At 41.3% G+C, this 22434-nt stretch overlaps 1 protein-coding gene across 4 annotated transcripts in view; it reads left to right on the plus strand.

The window, feature by feature from the left end:
* The window catches only part of herc1 (HECT and RLD domain containing E3 ubiquitin protein ligase family member 1), a 56612-nt gene that overhangs the window by 24745 nt on the left and 9433 nt on the right, over window positions 1-22434 (plus strand). For 2 of the 4 annotated variants that reach the window (XM_079845952.1, XM_079845953.1), the window contains 39 exons: window positions 26-263; window positions 452-621; window positions 707-862; window positions 941-1047; window positions 1126-1236; window positions 1336-1506; window positions 2154-2393; window positions 2531-2614; window positions 3237-3766; window positions 4600-5381; window positions 6211-6427; window positions 6509-6669; window positions 7743-7859; window positions 7969-8176; window positions 8340-8455; window positions 8909-9138; window positions 9494-9762; window positions 9845-9897; window positions 10270-10470; window positions 10572-10746; window positions 10958-11225; window positions 11329-11542; window positions 11877-12133; window positions 12218-12345; window positions 12427-12557; window positions 13246-13446; window positions 13591-13721; window positions 13893-14104; window positions 15357-15483; window positions 15613-15759; window positions 15890-15991; window positions 16108-16281; window positions 16395-16712; window positions 17932-17997; window positions 18437-18562; window positions 18688-18826; window positions 18913-19094; window positions 20009-20164; window positions 22209-22331. In XM_079845952.1, the coding sequence (XP_079702078.1) occupies window positions 26-263; window positions 452-621; window positions 707-862; window positions 941-1047; window positions 1126-1236; window positions 1336-1506; window positions 2154-2393; window positions 2531-2614; window positions 3237-3766; window positions 4600-5381; window positions 6211-6427; window positions 6509-6669; window positions 7743-7859; window positions 7969-8176; window positions 8340-8455; window positions 8909-9138; window positions 9494-9762; window positions 9845-9897; window positions 10270-10470; window positions 10572-10746; window positions 10958-11225; window positions 11329-11542; window positions 11877-12133; window positions 12218-12345; window positions 12427-12557; window positions 13246-13446; window positions 13591-13721; window positions 13893-14104; window positions 15357-15483; window positions 15613-15759; window positions 15890-15991; window positions 16108-16281; window positions 16395-16712; window positions 17932-17997; window positions 18437-18562; window positions 18688-18826; window positions 18913-19094; window positions 20009-20164; window positions 22209-22331 (7538 nt within the window). The remainder of the gene's footprint in view (window positions 1-25; window positions 264-451; window positions 622-706; window positions 863-940; window positions 1048-1125; window positions 1237-1335; window positions 1507-2153; window positions 2394-2530; window positions 2615-3236; window positions 3767-4599; window positions 5382-6210; window positions 6428-6508; window positions 6670-7742; window positions 7860-7968; window positions 8177-8339; window positions 8456-8908; window positions 9139-9493; window positions 9763-9844; window positions 9898-10269; window positions 10471-10571; window positions 10747-10957; window positions 11226-11328; window positions 11543-11876; window positions 12134-12217; window positions 12346-12426; window positions 12558-13245; window positions 13447-13590; window positions 13722-13892; window positions 14105-15356; window positions 15484-15612; window positions 15760-15889; window positions 15992-16107; window positions 16282-16394; window positions 16713-17931; window positions 17998-18436; window positions 18563-18687; window positions 18827-18912; window positions 19095-20008; window positions 20165-22208; window positions 22332-22434) is intronic. The other 2 variants (XM_079845954.1, XM_079845955.1) reach the window with 2 other exon arrangements.

Here is a 22434-nt window from a genome sequence, read left to right on the forward strand (position 1 = left end):
TTCACAATGCTCTGTGTGTTTCCAGAGGCCCAGCAGAGGCTTCTATTGGTGACAGTCTTCGCTCTAAGCGTGCGATACCAGCCTGTTGATGTATCATTAGCTATCTCCAGTGGCCTGTTGGACGTTCTCTCACAGCTTTGTGGAACGGAAACCCTGCTTGGACAGACACTGCAACTCCTGCACAAGCCTGCAGGCTCTCAGCTCAGCACTGCTCTTAAAGTGGCCAGCACCAGATTGCTACAGATATTAGCCATCAGCACCGGGTACACTCACAGACTGTTAACACCTGGTGTTTCATAGCCAATCTGAACCTTAAAGGCTGTATGTTTTAAATTATGATGCTAATGCCTGAATGCTCTTTAGGGAACTTCAGACCCGGTAGTGTAAACAAAGTGTCCAAATCTCAGTGTTCAAAATGACTGACTGTTGCTCTCTCCTATCTTTTCATCAGGACGTATGCAGACAGGTTGAGTCCTAAGGTGGTCCAGTCCCTGTTGGATCTTTTGTGTAGTCAGCTGAAGACTCTGCTGGCTCAGGCTGCTGGAAGCACACTCAATGCAAGTACAGAACTGCAGGAGAAGACTGACGACTGCGCTGATGCTCAGAAAAAAGATTTTCGAGGTAGGACACTAAGAGCTCAACAGCCACATGCTCGCTAAGTCAATAATTTTTGGGGGTTTTATATATTGCTTTTATTTTGGTGTAGCATTGCTACGCAAGACACACACCGCAGAGCTGCACCTTGGAGACTTCTTGGTGTTTCTGCGGCGCGTCGTCTCTTCCAAAGCGATCCAGTCCAAGATGGCCTCTCCTAAATGGACTGAAGTCCTTCTCAACATTGCTGCTCAGAAATGCTGCTCGGGTAATACAGCAGTGTCCCAACAACATCGTCTTGTCTATGTGCTAGTCGTTAGATTAGTTGAATATATGTGTTTTTCAGGCATTCCATTGGTTGGTAATTTGAGGACACGGCTGTTAGCCCTGCATGTTCTGGAAGCTGTACTTCCTGCCTGTGAGAGCAGCGTGGAGGACCATCAGATGACCCAGGTCTGACTCCACGCACCTGTATTGTGCTTTTTGTGCAGCAGTGTAGCAGAGCTAAATTAATCTGATTTTGTATGGTAGGTGGTGGAGAGGTTGTTCTCGCTGCTCTCTGACTGTATGTGGGAGGCACCTGTTGCTCAAGCGAAACACACCATCCAGCTAAAAGAGAGAGAGCAGGAACTCAAACTACAGGTAAGGGAGATGCAGTCAGTCAAGTGTAAGAGGATTTCCTGCTTCAAAATGTACTCGTACTCAAAATCCACAATTAAATTGCCTTTCTGGTTGTTTTAGGGTGAGACAGAGGAGGAAGAAGAAAATTTGCCTATCCAGGAAGTGACCTTTGACCCTGAGAAGGCTCAGTGCTGTGTGGTGGAAAGCGGACAGGGACTGACACATGGCAGTGGGGGCAAAGGTTACGGCCTGGCTTCCACTGGCATTTCCTCTGGCTGTTACCAGTGGAAGGTTATACACACTTTCTTTTACAGTTCTGTTTGAAAGTTTGGGGTTGATAAGATATTTTTATTGCAAAAATATGAAAGATGGCAAGAACATTTCCAAATCTGTCAGATTTCTTTGAAATAACTGTTTAAAATAATAACTATTTTTATTAATGTATTATTTATTCTTTTTTTAAACTATTTTTGTTTATTTTAAGTGGTAATTTATTCCTGTGATTGCAAAGCTGAATTTTCAGCATCATTACTCTAGTCTTAAGTGTCATGTGATCCTTCAGGAATCATTCTAATATACTGATTTGGTGCTCAAGAAACATTTCTTTACATTACTTAATATTTTTGTGGAAACCATGATACTTTTTTTCAGCATTCTTTAATGATTAGAAAGCAGCATTTATTTGAAATGGAAGTCCCTTTTGATCATTTTAATGCTTGCTTGCAGAATAAAAGTATTAATTTCTTTCAAAAAAACTACCGCAAACTTTTGAACGTGTGTGTGTGTGTGTGTGTCGCACTAATGCACGTGCGTTTATTTATTGTGCGCGCACACACGCACACACACAAACATACATGCAAGCTGATAATATTATGCATCATAATATGTACATTCTGTCAAGCTATGTGAGTATAAGTTCTAAACCTTTTTTTCCCCAGTTCTATATCGTGAAGGAGAATCGTGGAAATGAGGGAACGTGTGTGGGTGTTTCACGCTGGCCCGTTCATGATTTCAACCACCGCACAACAGCAGACATGTGGCTCTACCGCGCATACAGTGGCAACCTCTACCATAATGGAGAACAGACCCTCACGCTGTCCAGCTACACACAGGGAGACTACATCACCTGTGTGCTGGACATGGAGGCGAGGACTGTGTCCTTTGGGAAGAATGGAGAGGTGCGGTGCAGCCCACTCATGAAGACAAATATTTAATCATTATACAAACTATCATGTTAATAGCTGAGCTGTAACACCCATTACTTCACTCTCTTTGATCGTATTTATATGTTAAACCATGTGGCTTTATTTGGCAGGAACCCAAACTAGCCTTTGAAGATGTCGATGCTACAGAGCTCTACCCTTGTGTCATGTTCTACAGCAGCAACCCAGGGGAGAAAGTAAGACGCAGAGATGCTGATTGCTGATGTTGATTTAACGGCTGTGGTCTCTTTGTTTTTGTTTTTTTTTTCTAAAATAACACTGATATAGACTCACCATTTTTGACTGTTTAGACTGCATTACAATTATTGGTTGAAGGTCAGTCTAAGCTTAGATTTATTTTTGAGATGAAAGGAAAAATGTACATCATGATATTCGGGATATGAAGATTTTGGTCAATCGTAAAATGTTATGGGTTTTTTTTTTTTTTTTTTGAACAGGCACACATATATATTATATTGTATATTGTTGAAATAATTTGTTATTAAAATATAACAATAAAAAGATTGCTTTGGCAACATTTCTAATATTTAAAATATTTTTATCCGTTTGAAATGATGAGAAATATCCCTGATAAATTGAGTCTTTTTGAATTTTTGATTCCTTTAAAAAAGCAGTTCATAAGAGTCATTTGTTTTTAAAACACTTAATTGATAAGAAATTATTGCCATTATTTTGTACTACACATAGTACAATATGATTTAATAGCACTACCATAATGGTGACCGCAATGAAAATGTATACTGTTTGGCAAATTTCTACAGTTTTCTTTCTTGCTTTAACTCATCCTCTACCCTACAGGTAAAAATCTGTGACATGCAGATGAGGGGCACACCACGTGACCTGTTACCCGGCGACCCAATCTGTAGCCCTGTTGCAACTGTCCTCGCAGAAGCCACCACCCAGCTGGTCCGGATCTTACACCGCTCAGAGCGCTGGACCCAAACCATCAACCATAGCATCCTCCAACGCCTCCAGCAGATCAGGGGCTGTCTGCGAGAAGGCGCTCCTCCAGCAGGGGCCACCAGACTGCGCAAGAGCCGCTCGGCACAGAGCCGTGAGGAGCAGGATGAGAAGGAGGAGGAGCGAGAGGAGGAGAGAGGAAGAAGTGGATGGCACACTGCAGCAGAGATGCCCGAGGCACACCTGCGGACGCTGTGCCACCAGGTGTGGCCGGTGTTAGCTGTGATAGGGGGAGTAGATGGTGGGTTGAGGATGGGGGGACGGTGTGTGCACAAGCAGACGGGGAGACACGCCACTCTGCTAGGTGTGGTGAAGGAGGGGAGCACATCAGCTAAGGTGCAGTGGGATGAGGCGGAGATTACCATCAGGTGAGAGATGGGTATCTGTTTGCATGATTTATTGATCTGTTAATGTTGTATTGAGGCTTTTACCTTGTTCCTGCTCCCCAGAGCTCCTTCTTTCTATCTGGCGCTCTCTTGGTCTCTTTTAGGAATGTGTGACGCAATAAATTCCATTACTGATTAAATGGAAATTTTGTAAAATACTAGTCTAACAATTACTCAAAAGACTGAATAAGCGATCCATTGCATCCACTGAATGCAGTTGAAAAATGATGTCATATACATGTGCTGTGCATTATGAACATTGTACATTAAATTTAAGCGTTCCCTCAACGTTAGCCAATTATAAACATTTTTATTAAAAGCAACTGAATCAAATAGGCACTGCAGGGACCATAAGAACCAACTCCATTTTATAAACAGAATTCAATAAAACAAAAGTGCAACATAAATCAGCACGTCAAAGTATTGTATTGTTTGTTAACACGGCCACCGCTTGCACCTCCGTGCTTGAACACGCTTATAGTGTATGAAAAGTACCTGTACACATGAGAGGTGGCAAAATCGCAAGAAAAGCTTGACATGTACTGGCAACTATACATTATTTAAGGGTATTCTATTTGTTAGGGTATTGTTATAGGATTTGTTAAGTAAGTTTCAGCAGTATTGTTTAGTCGACTAGTCACACACATCCCTAGACTTTTTTGTCCACTTTTCTTCCTCCCTAATCATTTCATTGACTTTTTCCTTTGCATAAGCTCCATGATGTTGCATGTTCCCTGGCCCTCCTCCCTGCTCCCTCACTTTCTCTCTCTGTCTCTTTCTCTCTCTGTTTGGTTTGTCACTTTTTTTTATTGAAGCTTCCCCACTTTTTGGTCGCCCAGTGACACGCCGTTGTACAACTTGGAGCCGATAGAGCCTCTTCCCTTTGACGTTTCTCGTTTCCGCGGACTCACTGCGGCTCTGCTACTGGACCTCACCGCCCTTGCCAGCCTTCAGGACGACATCCCCAAATCCACCTCTAATCGGCGACACGAACGGAGACACCGGCATGAACCCGAGGAAGAACGAGAGAACGAGACTCGCACCAAACCGAAAGAGGGGACGGGAGACCTGCGTGTATCGCACAGCTTAGACGAGGTTCGAGCTCGTGCACCGCCCAACTCTCGCTCTGAGAGTGAGTTGGCCACCTACACACAGGACGCCACACAGCAGACTCCAGCGGATGGGCGCCGCAGACTGCAGGAGATGGTGGTGACACGGGGAAGCTCACAGGAGGCGGCTGCGCAGGTGGAGGTGCATGCGGTACAGCTGTCGTATCTGTATCTGGGAGCGATGAAGACACTAAGTGTACTTCTGAGCTGTAGTAAATACGCCGAACTGCTGCTGATCCCCAAAGTGACGCCTGATAGCGGTCATAATGCGGATTGTGCAAGCCCTGGGGTCAGCGTGTGTCAGGAGGAGGCGGAGCTGCGATCAGCGCTGCAGTTTCTGATGCGACACATGGTGAAGCGGGCAGTTATGAGGTCACCCATCAAAAGGGCACTTGGGCTAGCAGACCTGGAGCGGGCGCAGGCTATGATCTACAAGCTAGTGGTCAATAGCCTGCTTGAAGAGCAGGAAGGCCAGAGTTCCAAACCAGGTACGTCAGGAAACGTAAAACAAATCTGATATACATTAACCGAATATATAACATCTTATGTTCACCAAAGCTGCATTTATGTGATCAAAAATGCATTAAATACAGTAATATTGTGAAAAAATATTATAATTTAACAATTTACTTTTTTTTTCTATTTTAATTTATTTTAAATATAATTTGATGGCATCATCACTCCAGTCTTCAGTGTCACATGATTCTTCAGAAATCAGTCTAATATGCTGATTTGGTGCTTAAGACATTTTTACAGAATGCACACCTGATGGACACAAACAACATTTCTTGTATTCTAGTAAAGTCACATAATTTGAAGGAAGTTAAGGCCCAGGTATACTTCATTTTGCACGTTCTGCTCTGTCTCGCGCACAGTTTAGAGCGCAAGCCTTTCAAAGTGTACTCCTTAGGCCGTGAGCTCAGAAAGACGTATTTATTACGTGCGCACATGCGTCTAGTGGACTTTGTATTAAAGTCACTCACATATGTGCCGTTGTACACAAAAATTGGGCTGCACGTGGACAATGTGCGCGGCCGTTAGCGGATCCTCCTTCTGACGAAAAGCGTTCCGTGGACCATTGCAAAATGCGGACAGCCGCAAGAATTTTTGGTTTCACTAGGAATTTAATTTTTTTTACATATTTTGCCAGCTGATTTTATTTTATTTTTTATTTTTTTCTATAAAAAAAAAAAAAAAAAATTCTCCTAGCAAAATAGTAGCAAACACCCTTTATTTTGCAATCATCTTTAGATCACAGATAGCTCTCTCTTTTCACAGTTCTCTTCAAAAAGTATGTAAATGTGTGTGTGTTTTTAGTGGACACCGAGTGTGAGGAGTTAGAGGGAGAGCAACAGTTTCAGACTCCGGTCACCACCTCCCCCTCAGCTTCCAGCAGCACCTCCTTCATGAGCTCCTCGCTGGAGGACACCACCACAGCAACCACACCCGTTACCACAGCAACCACACCTGTTACAGATGCCGAGACTGCACCAGCTTCTGAATCACCTGGAGTGATGCCCCTCAGCCTGCTCAGGTACAGACCCAACCTATGTCTTTTTGATAGTACGTGAACATTTCAACCTATGTGTCACGATTGATGTGTATGTCTGAGCAGACAGATGTTCTCCAGCTACCCGACAACCACCCTGTTGCCGGCACGTAGAGCTCAGACCCCTCCCGTCTCATCGCTGCCCACCTCGCCATCAGACGAGCATGGCCGAAGACAGAGCCTCACATCAACGGAGTCCCAGCCTGCCAGGACCACCACTAGGACAGGTGCAAATACAACACTCACAATATGTTTCTCTTCATTTATAAAATGGGGTTAAAATATATGGCATTCAAAATTTAATTTAAAATATATATACTATAAAGCTTGTATTTGTATTTTTTTTTATGTTTTTGAGAGAAGTCTCTTATGCTCACCAAGGCTCCATTCATTTAATCAAAAATAGAGTAAAAGCTGTAATTATGTGTACCATTTGTTCAAAATTAACTTGTCATTTTAATGTCAAAATATCAACTTCCAAAATGTGTTTTTGTCCTACCCTGATTCACTATTGTAAGCCTGTTTTACCCTGATTCACTATTGCAAGCCTGTTCTACCCTGATTCACTATTGCAAGCCTGTTCTACCCTGATTCACTATTGCAAGCCTGTTCTACCCTGATTCACTATTGCAAGCCTGTTCTAAGTGTTCATATTTTAGACCTGTTGGGATGGCTTTCGCAGAAAATTGTCCTTATGATGCATGTATGGTGTGGGAGTGGCATAGGTTAGTTGTCACAACAAGTAGGAAAGTTTGACTTGGAGCACGTTTAAAAAAAAAAGAGAGAATGCGACAGAGTTTAGTAATAAAACAAGAATCAACATTGGCCTGGCTTTTTGTAGATGGCAAAAACTGTTTAGAGAGTGCAATTTGTCTTTCGATAATTAAATTAAAATGCCATCTCCTTGTTGCTTTTACATTTCAAATCGTTAATTTTAAAGCATTATCTCATATTCATCCACAATTTATGCATTTATTCAGCTGCCGTTACTCCAGTCTTTAGTGTCACATAATCCTTCATAAATCATTCTGATATGCTGATTTGATGCATAAGAAAATAATTCTGATTATGTTGAAAACAGATTTTGCTGCTTAATATTTTTTTGTGGAAATTGCGATACACAACCATTAAAAAAAATGCAATAAATAAATGCAGCCTTGGTGTGCATAAGTTCAACTTTTCAAATTATGCTGATAATATAATTTAAAAATATATATTTATTTAGAAACAATTGTATATGCAGTTATATCCATAGAGACATGTATCAAACAGCTGACTGTGTATGTTTATTTGCTCAAAGCGTCATCAGACCCCAGCAGTCGTCTCTCCACATCTCCACCTCCTCCTGCCATCGCGGTTCCACTGCTGGAAATGGGATTCTCACTCAGACAGATCATGAAAGCTTTGGAAGCAACAGGTAGATGGATACTTACTCTCATAGACATGTCATGTCTGATTCAGAATGTCTTCTTTCTTCTCATGTTATCATATCAGACATTCAGAGTATGTTCTGTGTTGGTCTGTAGGTGCACGTGGTGAGGCAGATGCTCAAAACATCACTGTGCTTGCGATGTGGATGATCGACCATCCGGGCACAGCAGACTCTGAGGAGGCTGCAGACCCCTGCTCAGGGGCAGCAGGAGGGGGTAAGGGCACAGAGAGGAGTTTCCTGCGCTCACCAGGAGACATCCCCAATGCTGATGCTGCGGAGATGGAGGAGGGATTCGGTGATAGGTACAACATCTACAGAATTTGACACAACATTTATATTAGGTGTCTTTAATTACTATTTAATTCATAAAATTATTGTAAGGTACAATGTACTTATTGTCTTCATGTTGTATTGCAAAACATTACTTTGGCCATTTATCATTCTGTTGCTTCTCTGTTCCTACAGTCCTGAAGGTCTTGATCAAGATTCGGCCTCTGCAGGCCCCACTCCTAGAGGACGCTCTGCAGCCAGCAGGAAACACCGCTTTGACCTTGCTGCACGCACTTTACTAGCTCGTGCAGGTACACTCTAGGGATCTGCAAATATACATGTTTTCAACTAGTTGTCTAATTTAATGAAGCCCTGTGTAATTTGGCCGGTTCAACTGACCCCATAAGGACTTGTATTACATTACTGTTCAAAAGTCTGGGGTTGGTAAGATTTTTTGTTTAATGGTTTTGAAAGAAGCAATTTATTTAAGCAATTAATTTTTTTTATTTATTTTAAAATATAATTTACTTCTGTGATTGGTACCGCTGATTTTCTTCAGTGTCGCATGATCCTTAGACGGTTTGGTGCTCACGCATCCTTGCTGAACAAAAATAAGTGATAATTTCTTAAATATATGAATAATCTGTATAACCATGACCCTACAGAGGACAAGTGGTATGAAAAATGGATGCATGTTTATATATGTGTGTATACATTCATTTGTAACCGTTGTCACAACACTAATGTTGCGTTTTGTTGTGTAGCTGGACTGTACCGCTCAGTTCAGGCACATCGAACTCAAGCCCGTCGAGAAGGTTCTGGACTGCAGCAGGAATCTGGGCCTCTCGGGGCGCTGTACGACTTCAATCTGGATGAAGAGCTGGAGCTGGAATTGGATCAGGAAGCCATGGAGGCCATGTTCACCCAGGAGCTGGCATCCGACTCCGACATTCTGGGAATGTGGATCCCGGAGGTACTGGACTGGCCAACATGGGTGTGTGTGACAGCAGCCTGGGGCTGCCGCTGCTTTACTACTCACCTTTAACCCCTGCACGGCTGAACACAAACCTACACGTTCGTTTAGAGCTGCACATAATGTATTCGCATAGAGTTTGCTCACTCACGCCCTCACATTGGACACAGACAAACTTCTGCTGAAGCACAGCAGCTCTCACACACTCACTAACACTGGTGCATGTTTTACTGGCACAGTATGAAAGCAGCAGATGCATACTGGGATGCTTCAGCCCCGATCCATGTTCCACTGGCTTTCATTTAGTTTCAAATGTTTGTTGCACAACTTGCTCTTCCATCTGACCGCAGTTTTGTTTCATTTGCTTGTGTGTTAGCATGTGTGTGAGTCGGAGGACCGCGACGAGGTGGTCGTGTGTGAGCTGTGTGGGGTCAGCGTGTCCAGCTTCAACCAGCACATGAAGAAGAGCCACCCGGGCTGCGGTCGCAGTGCCAATCGCCAGGGTTACCGCAGCAATGGCTCCTATGTTGATGGCTGGTTCGGAGGGGAGTGTGGAAGCGGAAATCCCTATTACCTGCTATGTGGCAGCTGCAGAGAGAAATACCTCAACATGAAGAGCAAGATCAAAGGACCACTGCCTGAGAGGTGAGCTTTGTGTTTGCATGCATGTGTTATCATAGCCGAATTCACAAGAATCTGATGTATTTCACTGATCTTTGCTTTTCAGGTATAAAGGTCAAGCCCCAGACCTGTTGGGAAAGCAAGACAGTGTGTATGAAGGTATAAAAAGTGTCTACATGCAAAACCATACCCAGAAAAAAAACTAAAGAAATTTGCTAGAATTATTAACAACCACTTCTGATTAGAAACTCATGTCACGATTTGATATAGATCACGATACTGAACTCACAACATGCAAACCACTATCGCAATATTTTAAGCCAAAATAAGGAAGAGGGGTTTTTTTTACTTATCTCTTCAGAAGACCTGAATTATACTTCATACAGTAAGCTGAGTCTTGGATAAAATTAACATATCGCAAATCATATAGTTTACATCAACGATGCATATCTAATTTTTATATTGCAATATCTCTATATAACAATGTAACTTACTGATATGTGTCTAAATACATGTGGATTTGTCCTGCAGAGGACTGGGACATGTTGGATGTAGACGACGCAGAGCGTCTGACAGGTGAGGAGGAGTTTGAGTTGCTCTCTGCTCCGCTGGGTCTTAGTGAGCGCAGACCTGTTCCTGAGGCCGTCCATTTTCCTGACACCGACCCTCTTGGAGCCTCCGTTGCCATGGTCACTGCCACCAACAGCATGGAGGAGACTCTCTTGCAGATAGGTACAATAATAAAAACAAGCGATTCACAGATATTGTCTAAGATGTTTGTATTTATGTGTCTCTCATTTATGTGTATTTATCTGCCTACAATCTATGTATAGGTTGCCAGAGCTCAGTGGATAAGAGTTCATCAGGTCGGTTGTCTTTGGGGGAGCAGGCAGCAGGTCTCCAGATGTCTTCTGATCGCCTGGTGGCTCTGAAAAGAGTCACTGCAGCTACACAAGTCCTGTTGGCCAGAACAATGGTCATGAGAGCACTTTCCCTGCTGTCAGTTAGGTTAGTGTTGATGTGGCTGCTTTTTTTGCATTCTCAATATTTAGAGATTTAGCCTCAGATAGAGGATATGTTCATTCACTTTTACAGCAGGTATTGTTCGTTTCAACATTGTATGTACTTCTTTTAATTGTAATTCTGTTTATTTATTTGTTTTTATTTATTTATATATATACATATATTGTATGTCTAAACTCATATTTCTGCTCTTCAGCGGATCTAGTTGCAGTCTAGCAGCAGGATTGGAGTCTCTGGGCTTGACAGACATTAGGACTCTGGTGCGTCTTATGTGTTTGGCTGCGGCAGGTCGAGCTGGATTGTCCACAGGCCTTGCACTAGGCCCTGGATCCTCTGAGCGTACACGAGGGGCTAGCAAGCCTACCAAACCCATCTCTTGTTTAGCATACCTCAGTACCGCCGTCGGCTGTCTGGCATCAAACAGCCCCAGCGCTGCCAAACTCCTGGTCCAGCTGTGCACACAGGTAGCCAGGTCTTCTCATGTATATCTAGTAAATAAAGAGATGACGACAAACACTAAATCGTTTTTTGTTTTTTTGGTCTCTTCCTGCCTCAATTTTCCTCTAGAATCTGATATCAGCAGCCACCGGGATGAATCTGACCACCGTAGATGATCCAATCCAGAGGAAGTTCCTGCCCAGTTTCCTGAGGGGAGTGGCGGAAGAGAACAAGCTTGTGACATCGCCCAATTTTGTGGTGACCCAGGCTCTAGTTGCTCTGCTTGCCGATAAAGGTGCCAGGCTTCGACATGGCTACGACAAGGCTGAACTGGAAAAGAGAGGTTAGTTAACATCTTGCCAGCCGCTTGAGACTGTCGCCACATTATTTACTTATTTGTGTGGGTTTTTTCCCAGTCATTTTCTTTTGTTGTTTGTTTTGTTGGGTTAAATCTCATAAATCTGATGCTTGATTTGTTTCTTTTAGCAGCAGAAGGGTTAATAGATTAAACTTTGTTGTGTTGCAGAACAAAAACCACAGCCTTTGCCACCAATTAGCACCATTTTAATTTCTCACTTTTTTTTTCTCATTGTGTGTGTGTGTGTGTATCCGTCTGTGTGCACGTGTGTATGTTTCTCTCGCTCGCGGCCTGGCTTTGTTCTGCACGGTCGTCACAGGGTTAATGTCGCCTCTCTATGCCCACCTCTTCTGTGCCCCCCTTGCTGTAGGCCCATTGGAGCTGGCAAATGCGCTGGCGGCGTGCTGCCTATCATCTCGACTCTCGTCGCAGCACCGCCAATGGGCCGCGCAGCAGCTGGTGCGCACACTGGCGGCTCACGACCGAGACAATCAGAGTCGCCCGCAGACCTTCGCCGATGTAGCAGGAGACCTGCGGAAGTGGTCCACTTTCAGGCTCGAGGCCCACCAGAGCAGGGTATGATTCCCACAACACTGTGTGTTTTCTGCGTTTAAACACCACTGGATGGTTTCTGATGCTGAATCATTTGGTCTCCTGTAGGTAATCACATGTGGGTGGTGTAGTAAAAAAGGACTTTTGGCAACAAGTGGGACTGATGGGACGGTTCGCGTTTGGAATGTGACCAAAAACCAGTACACTCTGCAGCAGACATGTGTGTTTAACAAAGCGTGAGTTCCTCTCTGTTCTTCACCCACTGAAACAACTGTCTGAAAAAGGTGATGTTTATGGTCTTCTGTGTCTGTCTTCAGAGATGATACTTCGGAGGAGAATAATCTGGGGTCACCAGGCGATCCAAACTTGGCTCCAGTGGCCTGGAGTGTCAGTGGGATGTACTTGGCTGCTGCCATGGAAAAAATAGTGAACATTTGGCAAGTCAATGGTGAGTTACTCACCATCACCATACATGCGGTGTATACGTTTGGGGCCCATAATATTTGTATTTTATTTTATTATAAAATGTATTTTATTTTTAAAGAAGTGTCATGCTCACCAAGGCTGAAACATTTCTTATTATCAGTGTCTAAAAACAGTTGCTCTGTTTAATATTTTTGTGGAAACTGCTATATAATTTTATATTTATTGATTTTATAGAAAGTTTAAAAGAACTGCATTTATTTAAAATAGAAATCTTTTGTAACATTTATAAATGTTTTTTTTTTTATCAATTTAATGCATCCTTGCTGAATAAAAGATTTAAAAAAAAAAACGTATTTTTATATTGGTACCATACTGGTTATCAGCCAACATTTGAGTTTTTGTTTTTATTTATTTATCAGTATTGCTTGATATTGGATGTTTGATTGTGCTGCTCATTTGCTCTTTTTTACATTTAGATTCACTTTAGAAAATATTAAATATTTAATAACACAGATTAATGTAATGTTTAGCAATATATCCTTTTTCCATACTGTACATTATAATGTTGTGATGCCTAAATTAACTTGTAGTAGCTTTCAAAAAGACAAAATGGAACAAATTGTATACATTTTAATATAGAAAAGAATTGGCTCATCAGTATTGGCCAGAATTTTAATATCAGTGCATCACGTTGTGTGTTTGCACACAAGGTGGGAAGGCCTCAATGGACCTGCAGCCTCATTGGGTGTCATCGTTAGCTTGGCCGGAAGAGGAGGCGGGGTCTCTGTGGGGCGGGGAGCCTCGAGAGCTGCTATTGGTGGGTCGCATGGATGGGACATTGGGACTTCTCGAGGTTCTTGATGATTCTGATATGCAGAGAACTGAACTCCAACACTGCTTCAGGAAAGACGGTATTGAGCTTTTTAAAATCCATACTAATGCATGCTATTTTGCTTGCCAGTTTATTCTAGTTTTTTTGAAACTGGAAACAAGATTGCTTTAGGGCATTTTTTTTTTCATGTGTGTGGATCCATGTTTATTGCTGATCTCTACAGTGGCTGTGATGCAAATCGCATGGTACAGTGAGGACCGTCCCTTTGCAGTTGGATATGCTGATGGAAGGCTTCTGATTGGCTCTAAGGAGCCTTTAGAGAATGGATCTGTGGTGGTTATTGATGCCCATAAGGTTAGAGTCATCATGATTCATCATAAAGTGATGCACATATAAACAAGCATTCACATGCAGTACTTTCACACATTCTTGTCTGTCAAAATCTGTGAAGAAGCAATTTAACATGCCTTCATCAATTCACTGACAGTCAAATCTTTGTTCTCTCTTTGTGTGTTCTGACTATAGGAAAGCATCAGTTCATTGCGCTGGGCTCCAGGTGGGCAAGTGTTAATAAGCTGTGCTAAAGAGGAGATTGTGCGTCTGTGGACGGGGTCGGGGACCGGTTTGGGCCAAAGCTGGACATGTCTGCAAAGTATCGCCCACCCTGCTGTTGTCAATGCTGTTGCTTGGTGCAACCTGTCTGGTCAAGGACCTAAACCTCTCAACATGTTTGCCACGTACGTCCAGACAGACAGTGTGCACACTAATACATAAGAGTGCTAAATCTGATTGAGTGGTGCAGGGTTGATATACTTTTGTAGGGTAACCTGGAAGTTACCCTGGTTCCCTCAACAAAAACCTAGCTGGATTTTTACATGTTTTGCTCATCATGATAATCTTTACAAATGACACCAAACTTTTATGAAATTTGATGGGCAAATACAATAGGCAGAAGTCAAAAGCTAAATGTAGGCTACAAACAAACTACACCATGGTCGCATGACTTCAACGTCACCATCACTAAGCTTCCGACAGCTCTTTCAGTCTTTGTTTAAAAACATCTCCCCTGAAAATTATAATAGTTTGCAAGAGCATGATTTATAAACGCAACGAGGCTGTGAAAGTGGACTAGTGAGTTGATACATTTATTTATTCAGCTGACAGCCTAGTTCCATTTTTGCCTCTTGTAAAACTGCCTTTTACAAGACAAGTAAAAGCTTTAAAAAAATCATATTAATGATGTATATTATATCATAGAATAAAACATGAAAATATCTTGAGCATGTGTTCACCACAAACCTTATTTCAAACATTTAACCAAAAACTCATTCAAAAATACCATTGACTTCAGGTCAATGGAAGTGCTAAAATGCTAACTCCTTTCTTGATTTTGGCCTACAAAAATACATCATCCCTGAAGTACTCTATTGTGGTTTATTTAATGAGGGCAAACGATAATCTAGCAGAACCCCTTCAAAAGATTTTATGAAAATCTCTTTTGTCCGCCAACAGTGTATTTATTTAATTAAAAATACCATAAAACCGTAATATGGTGAAAAATTATTATAATTTTAATGGTGTCATTTGTGTGATGGCAGAACTAAATTTTCATTTTACTTTTGATTAATTGAATGTGTGCATGCTGAAAAAGTATTAATTTTTTTCAACAACAAAAAAAATCTCACTGACCCCATAATTTTGAATGTTAGTTTAAATTATATTAATACATTTAGTGCCACTGCTTGGTATATAAGGAGTATATATTTCAGTATATAGCAAATAAACTTAACAATAATACATAAAAAAATACTGTTATTGATTTATTAACTAACAAGCATGTTGTTGTTGTTTTTGTGTAGTTTTTATTTTTATTTTTTATAACTTTTTTTTCCCCCATAAAATGTGTGCATTGGAAAAATATATATCCTAAAATATGAATATCGTCATTAAAATTTTCAGGGATGTGTACTAAAAATCTTTGTCTCACAGATGTTGTCAGAACGGCCTGGTATCTGTGTGGACGGTACCGCAGGACCCTTCGTCATACTCTCAGTCCAGCATTGCCTGCCCTGATGCATGGTGGGAATCAGAATCCAAATCCAAATCCAAAATGATGGTAATGTGTCCAAACATTTAAGCAATTTAGAAACTCTGAATTCTGAAATATACTTTGATGTCTGTTCTTCCCTATCCATTAGTATTTCTTGTGTTTGTTTTTAATGTGACTTCCCTGATCTCTCTCCAGCTAGACCCTCAGCGATGTGAAGGAGCAGTGTGTGTGTTCCAGCTGCGGGGTCATATGACTCCTGTGCGGACAATAGCGTTCAGTCCAGATGGGCTGGCTTTGGTATCCGGAGGGGTTGGTGGACTTTTGAACATCTGGTCATTGCGGGTCAGTGTCTGTCACTGACACACACTTTATAAACACATACAGGCTAACTTACAATAATAACAAACAAACTTGAAAGTATCAATATAGTGTTTTCATGATGATATGTTTGTGTGTATGTTTATACGTGTAGGATGGATCTGTGCTGCAAACTGTAGTTGCAGGATCTGGAGCGATTCACAACACAGTTTGGATCCCTGACGTGGGTGTAGCTGTCTGCTCCAATCGCTCAAAGGTAAAAGATCCTGAATGTTTACATTTTAAACATTACATTTTCATTCATTTTGATGAGTTTTATTATCAAATAGCAAGAAAAGATCTTGCTTATTGGAGTCTGTATTTGTTGTGCAGGATGTGCTGGTTGTTAATGGCTCAGCAGAGTTTATGGCGACCAATCACGTATTAGCAACCTGCCGTACGGCGCTGAAGAAGCAGGGTGTTGTTGGACTGAATATGGCTCCATGCATGAAAGCCTTCCTGGAGAGACTTCCCATCATGCTTCAGGAGCAGTATGCATATGAGAAGGTACACAAGTGATTATAATTTTAGCAAATACTATTCATGTAAAAATGCACAAAGGAGGGACATTGTTGAGGTCATTTCTGTTTCTTATACCTGGTTTATTTGGTGTGTTTCAGCCTCACGTGGTGTGTGGGGAGCAGCTCGTCCACAGTCCTTACATGCAGTGTCTGGCATCTCTGGCGGTGGGTCTGCAGCTGGACGCTCTACTGTGTCATCCTCCTGTCCCACCTCATCTGGCCCACTGCCCACCTGAGCCTAGCTCCTCCTCCACCCCCTCCCCTGGCTCCTGGGCCAGCAGTGAGTGGGCGTGGCTTCACTGCTTCTCCACCACCGTCAAAACGGCTGAGGCCCTTGTGCGCGGACACACCTTTCCTGAGTCTTTCATCGTCCCGGACCTGGAGCCGGTGGCCAAGGACAAACTGGCACTGCTTATGGTGAGGGAAATTAAACATAAACGTCCTGTGAGACTGCCATTTAAAGTGCCCATATTATGATATTTTAAAGGTTCCTAATTTTGTTTTAGAGGTCTCCTACAACTGGTTTACAGGCATCAAAGGTCAAAAAACACTTTCATTTTGTCATAATATACATTGCACATCACCACATATTTCAAAGATTCTCAAACAACATGTCCGATGAATCGTAAGTCTCTCTAAATCCCTACTTTCTGAGAGCCAACTCAGGTCTATAACCATTACCATAACTGAATTTCAGCTCTGGAGGCTCAGAGATTGTACACACTGTACAGACAGGAATGATGCGCTCAGATTGATTATGGTAAAATCAAAGCCAAGCCATATCCAAGCCATGTCAGGTTATTCAACCTGAACCTCATTTTGAGGTACATTCATGAGATTATGTAATTCCTCACCATCAGCATTAACAAGTGTATGCCCATCAACAAACAAATGTGCTTATTTCTAATTTATTGAGGTGCACATGCGGGGACTGTATCAATAACAGCGCATATGTAAGTCCATCACTAACGTGAATGACTGATGTAACATTTAAAGTTTGTAAAACAAATCTTGCTCAATCCTTAATCATTACTCAAAGAAGTAAGAATGATAATTTGCATTAATAATTTGACACGATTTTAGTTAATGGTGGCCCACAGCTGATTAGCAAAAGTATTTCAGTAAGACCGTAATAATGTGAGTTAGCCGGTTAGATAGAGACCTACACAATATAAACCTCAAAACTATGTATTTTGAACACCTGGTAGAAAATATATACATCAATAATTAATTATACTTACAGGTTGTGATTCAGAGGAGCAAGCTAGTCCAAATAAACTGGGTACTGACCCATCTTTCAAGGGCAAGCGTTTTGTGAATTCCACGTGGAAAGGCTTGTTGTTCACGAGCGGACAATGTAGAACATATGCAAATGTGTTAGCCATAACTGTTCTGCATTCAAATTCCTGGCGACTTATTTAGGCAGTTTAGAGTCGATTTTTTTTCATTTGGGAGACAATAACTTTATTTTTCGTGCACTTTCGACTTTACAACTTTGCAGACCATTTACATTCACAGACAGCTATTATACACTGAATTGAAAAACATAATATGGGCACTTTAATGATTTGATGGTGAAAAAAAACATTGTTGTTCATGATGGTCACAGTCTTATTAAAAATGTCATCATACACAGGACAACAGCAAGTGGGTGTCTGGGATAGATGAGCAGATCATGTCTTGGGCTACTTCCAGACCAGAGGTGAGAGCAAATAAAAGGGCTAGAAAACGCATACACGTATATTATTATATAATTAATATATATTTATACATACAAATAAAATAGAACATTTAATTAATCCAAACTTGTAACCTGTAGTGTGTATTTAAAGAAGTATCTTATGCTCACCAAAGCTGCATTTATGTAATCAAAAATACAGTAAAACAATAATATTGTGAAATATTACAATTTAAAATAACTGTTTTCTAATTTTAATATTTAAAAAAATGTAATTTCTGCTTGTGATGGCAAAGCTGATCACATGGTCATTCTAATTTGCTGATTCAGTTGTTATCAATTATTATTGGTGCTCAATAATTAATAATGGTTCTTATTATTAGAAATGTTTGTGTATGTAATGTTATTATTATAAACAATGCAAAAAATTCAAAACCTTTCAATATCTCTTGTGAATTTTAAGGACTGGCACCTCGGAGGGAAGTGTGACGTGTTTTTATGGGGTGCTGGCAGGCATGGGCAGCTTGCAGAGGCTGGGCGAAACATTCTGGTGCCAACTCTTGCTCCCTCTTTTTCTCAGGCCCAACATGTATGATTTTACATACACACACAAATTTCTTTTTCATTTTCAAATTTCAAAAAAAAAATTATTATACTGTCATACAAATCTAGTAAATGCAAATTCATGTTATTTATTCATTTTTGTATTGTCAGGTTGTGTGTGGGCAGAACTGCACATTTGTGATCCAAGCTAACGGGACAGTGTCCGCATGTGGAGAGGGCAGTTATGGCCGCCTCGGACAAGGAAATTCAGATGATCTGCATGTCATCACTGTTATATCGGCCCTGCAAGGCATGCCGCGATGATACTACTTTAATTTATAGATGTTTACAATACCCTGGAAGCTTTAACAGTGATGTGATGGTTTTTTTGTGCAGGATTTGTGGTGACCCAGCTGGTAACGTCCTGTGGGTCTGATGGCCATTCGATGGCTCTAACTGAGAGTGGAGAGGTGTTCAGCTGGGGAGATGGAGATTACGGAAAACTGGGCCACGGCAACAGTGACAGACAGCGCAGGCCGCGGCAGATAGAAGCACTGCAAGGAGAGGAGGTGGTGCAGGTCGGAAACACACCTCTCACATTCACTCTCACTCTTAAATACACCCAGATGCCTCTCCAGTGGGCAGTTCTCATCTTCATCTTCCCTTAAAGGGTAACTTCAGTGATTTAGCATTAGGCTTTGTATCAGTAGAAACCCGGTAGTATATTTAAATTATGGTATTCCCCACCCTCATATCCCCCTGAGACGAGAGAATTATGAATTTTTTTTCTGGAAAAAATCCTCAGATGACGCACATTTTTTGGATTAGGATTTTTTTGGCTAGAGGCTAAAGACTACAGCCACTAGATAGAGCTGTTCCGCATGTTATCAACCCGCCCATAGGGGAGAGATCTCACACACCGATTGTAAGACACAGAGACGGCCGCATGGACATTCATAACGGTGCGCGGTGCAGAGTAATGTGAATGTTTCAACTTTTCAATGAATTCCTGTGATAGTTTAGCTTCCATATGCGATCTGAAAACGTGCCAGACTGGCGCTTAACGTTACCTCAGCTCTTCTCAGCTCAGCTCTTCATGATGAATGAAATCTGACACTGCTGCGTCTGTGCCGTGACTTTCATTCGGCTCACTCACACATTATTGAAAAGACATGTTCAGTTTTTAATTGTAGTGTTTATTCTCTAACTGAACTAAATTATTGTATTACTATGAAGATCAAAACGACAGTGTACGGAGTGGCCTCGTAGGGCAGCGAAGCTAGTGCATTCTGGGAGTTGTTGCCTTTCATCCACATGAGACAAAAATACATTTACACATACATCTGTGTTTTCTCAGTCTAGAAGGCACCAAATTCTAAAATAATTTCACATTTCTACTGCATAAATGACCCAAATACAAAGCTTAATGCTAAATCACTGAAGTAACCCTTTAAGGTGTATATAATGAATAACGGTGTTTGTTCCTGTGAAGATGTCGTGTGGATTTAAACACTCAGCGGTGGTGACTGCAGATGGAAAGCTCTTCTCTTTTGGTAATGGAGACTATGGCAGACTGGGACTTGGAAACACTTCTAACAAAAAGTTGCCAGAGAGAGTCAGCGCGCTAGAGGGCCACCAGGTCGGCCAGGTAAAACTGAGTAATTGATAGACACACTTCATAAATGCTTTATAGTACTGTTCCAAAGTCTGAGTTCAGTTTTGAAAGTACTTCCATTTTTATTTGGGATGCACTGAAATGAAAATTCTGGGCCGAAACCGAAAATTACTTTATTTTTTTTATCATTATTAATTTCATATTTTAAATTACAAAAATGAATAATATTATTATACAAAAAAGTTATTCAATTCAATAAAATGAAATAACCATACTTTTATTTAGAGTAGCACACCCAAATTGGACAAAACATTAGTTAAATCTGATTCTGTTGCATAGAACTGAATGAATATTGATATTTAATATATTTTCTGACGAATTATCAAAATAAAGTAATCTTAGTCCTACAAAGCTATTATTATCAGAGCATGTGAGCAGATAGCAGGGAGCAGGGAGCGGGTCAGTGAAAGGGTCAGTGAACGAGAGGATGGCGTTATATTACGAGCATTGCCCAGCATGGCTATACCAATGTCAAGGTCAGTTTATGTACATAGCACATTTAAAACAGATAGCGTATGCCGAAGTGCTGTACATATACAAATGAAGTAAATCAGGAGTAAGAGAATAAAAATGTGAGAGACCAAAGAACAAATAACCAATACAAAAAACACATTAAAGGAACACTCCAATATTTTTGAAAATACATTTTCCAACTCCCCTAGAGTTAAATACTTGAGTTTTACCATTTTCAAATCCATTCAGCCGATCTCCGGGTCTGGCAGTAGCACTTTAAAGTCCCTGTAAAGGCAATTCTGAGATTTTTTTTCTAAACACATTATAAATGTTAGAAATGTATTGCTGAAACAAATTACAAAGACTGTTAACTGTGTAGTACTGAATTCAGAAGTTAGACCGTTAAACAGTTTTTCACCGTTGCTGTGTTCAGGATTTTCTGGGTGGGGCTAAAACGGTGGCTCTGACGCACTGGAGCCACCGAGCCTGGCTCCTCCCCTAACACGATCATAACTAGAGCGCATTCGCATCAGTTTGCCCGCTCGATCGCGAGTTACTGTCAGTACTGTTAGTTACTATTGCCTACAACTTACAAAACAAACACGATGATCAAGAAGAGGTGGATTCATTTTGTGAACAGTCATCTTGATGAAGAGCTGAGGATCACCACCGACGCCTGCCTCTGAGTCTGCAGTGAAAATACACCGGATCGTTTTACAAACTTTCATCGGAGACAACTGGGATTCACTAATAATCCGCTGCAGAACCGACTATCACCCGCCCTGGCCTTAGTCCTCCCGTCTCACCGACATCTGGTGCGTCGTGATCATAGACGGTCGTGATCAGTGAGTGCTGTCTTGTGTGCAACTGCAGCTTTCCCGCGAGTGGGCGTGGTTTCGGCGCCGCCAGCGGACACACCCCCAGCGTTTGAGAGCAGAGAATGCTGCTCATTTTTTCACGTTTTTGATAAGCTATTTTATGTATTTGGCGGATTTTTTAATGATTCAAATTTGGCTGGGTGGTTAATAACACATTTATCTGTGGTGTGAGAAACTCAGAACACATGTTTAGTTTTGACTTTACAGGGACTTTAAGCATAGCTTAGCATACCTCATTGAATCTGATTAGACCGTTAGCATCTCGCTCAAAAGTGACCAAAGAGTTTCAATATTCTCCTATTTAAAAATTGACTCTTCTGTAGTTACATCGTGTACCAAGACCAACGGAAAATGAAAAGTTGCAATTTTCTAGGCCGATATGACTAGGAACTATACTCTCATTACTGTGTAATAATCAAGGAACTTTGCTGCTGTACCATGGGACAGGGGCGCAATGATATTACACAGAGCCGCAATATTTATATAGAAAATAATGTATTAGTAATACTTTTTTAATGAAATTCAATTAATTTCATGGTCATTTTTTTATTTATTTATCCTCTTTTGCTTTTAAATTAATTAAATTCTGAAACCTTTTTTTTTTTTTTTTGCAGGTTTAACTTTTGAATGGCACTTCACATATACACAGTTTTATCTTATGTTCACTTTAACATGGTTGTGTGTAGGTTGCATGTGGGCTGAATCACACTTTGGCCGTGTCTGCTGATGGAATGACCGTCTGGGCGTTTGGAGATGGAGACTATGGCAAACTGGGACTGGGAAACTCTACAGCCAAATCTTCACCACAGGTACCACTACTGACACATTTATGTGACAACACGCTCACAGGACTGCACAATAGGGATGAAACGATTACCGGTTTCACGATAAACCACGATAAAATTTAGTGAC

Source organism: Gobio gobio, assembly GCF_949357685.1.
Source record: "Gobio gobio genome assembly, chromosome: 2".
NCBI classification, from domain to species: Eukaryota; Metazoa; Chordata; class Actinopteri; order Cypriniformes; family Gobionidae; genus Gobio; species Gobio gobio.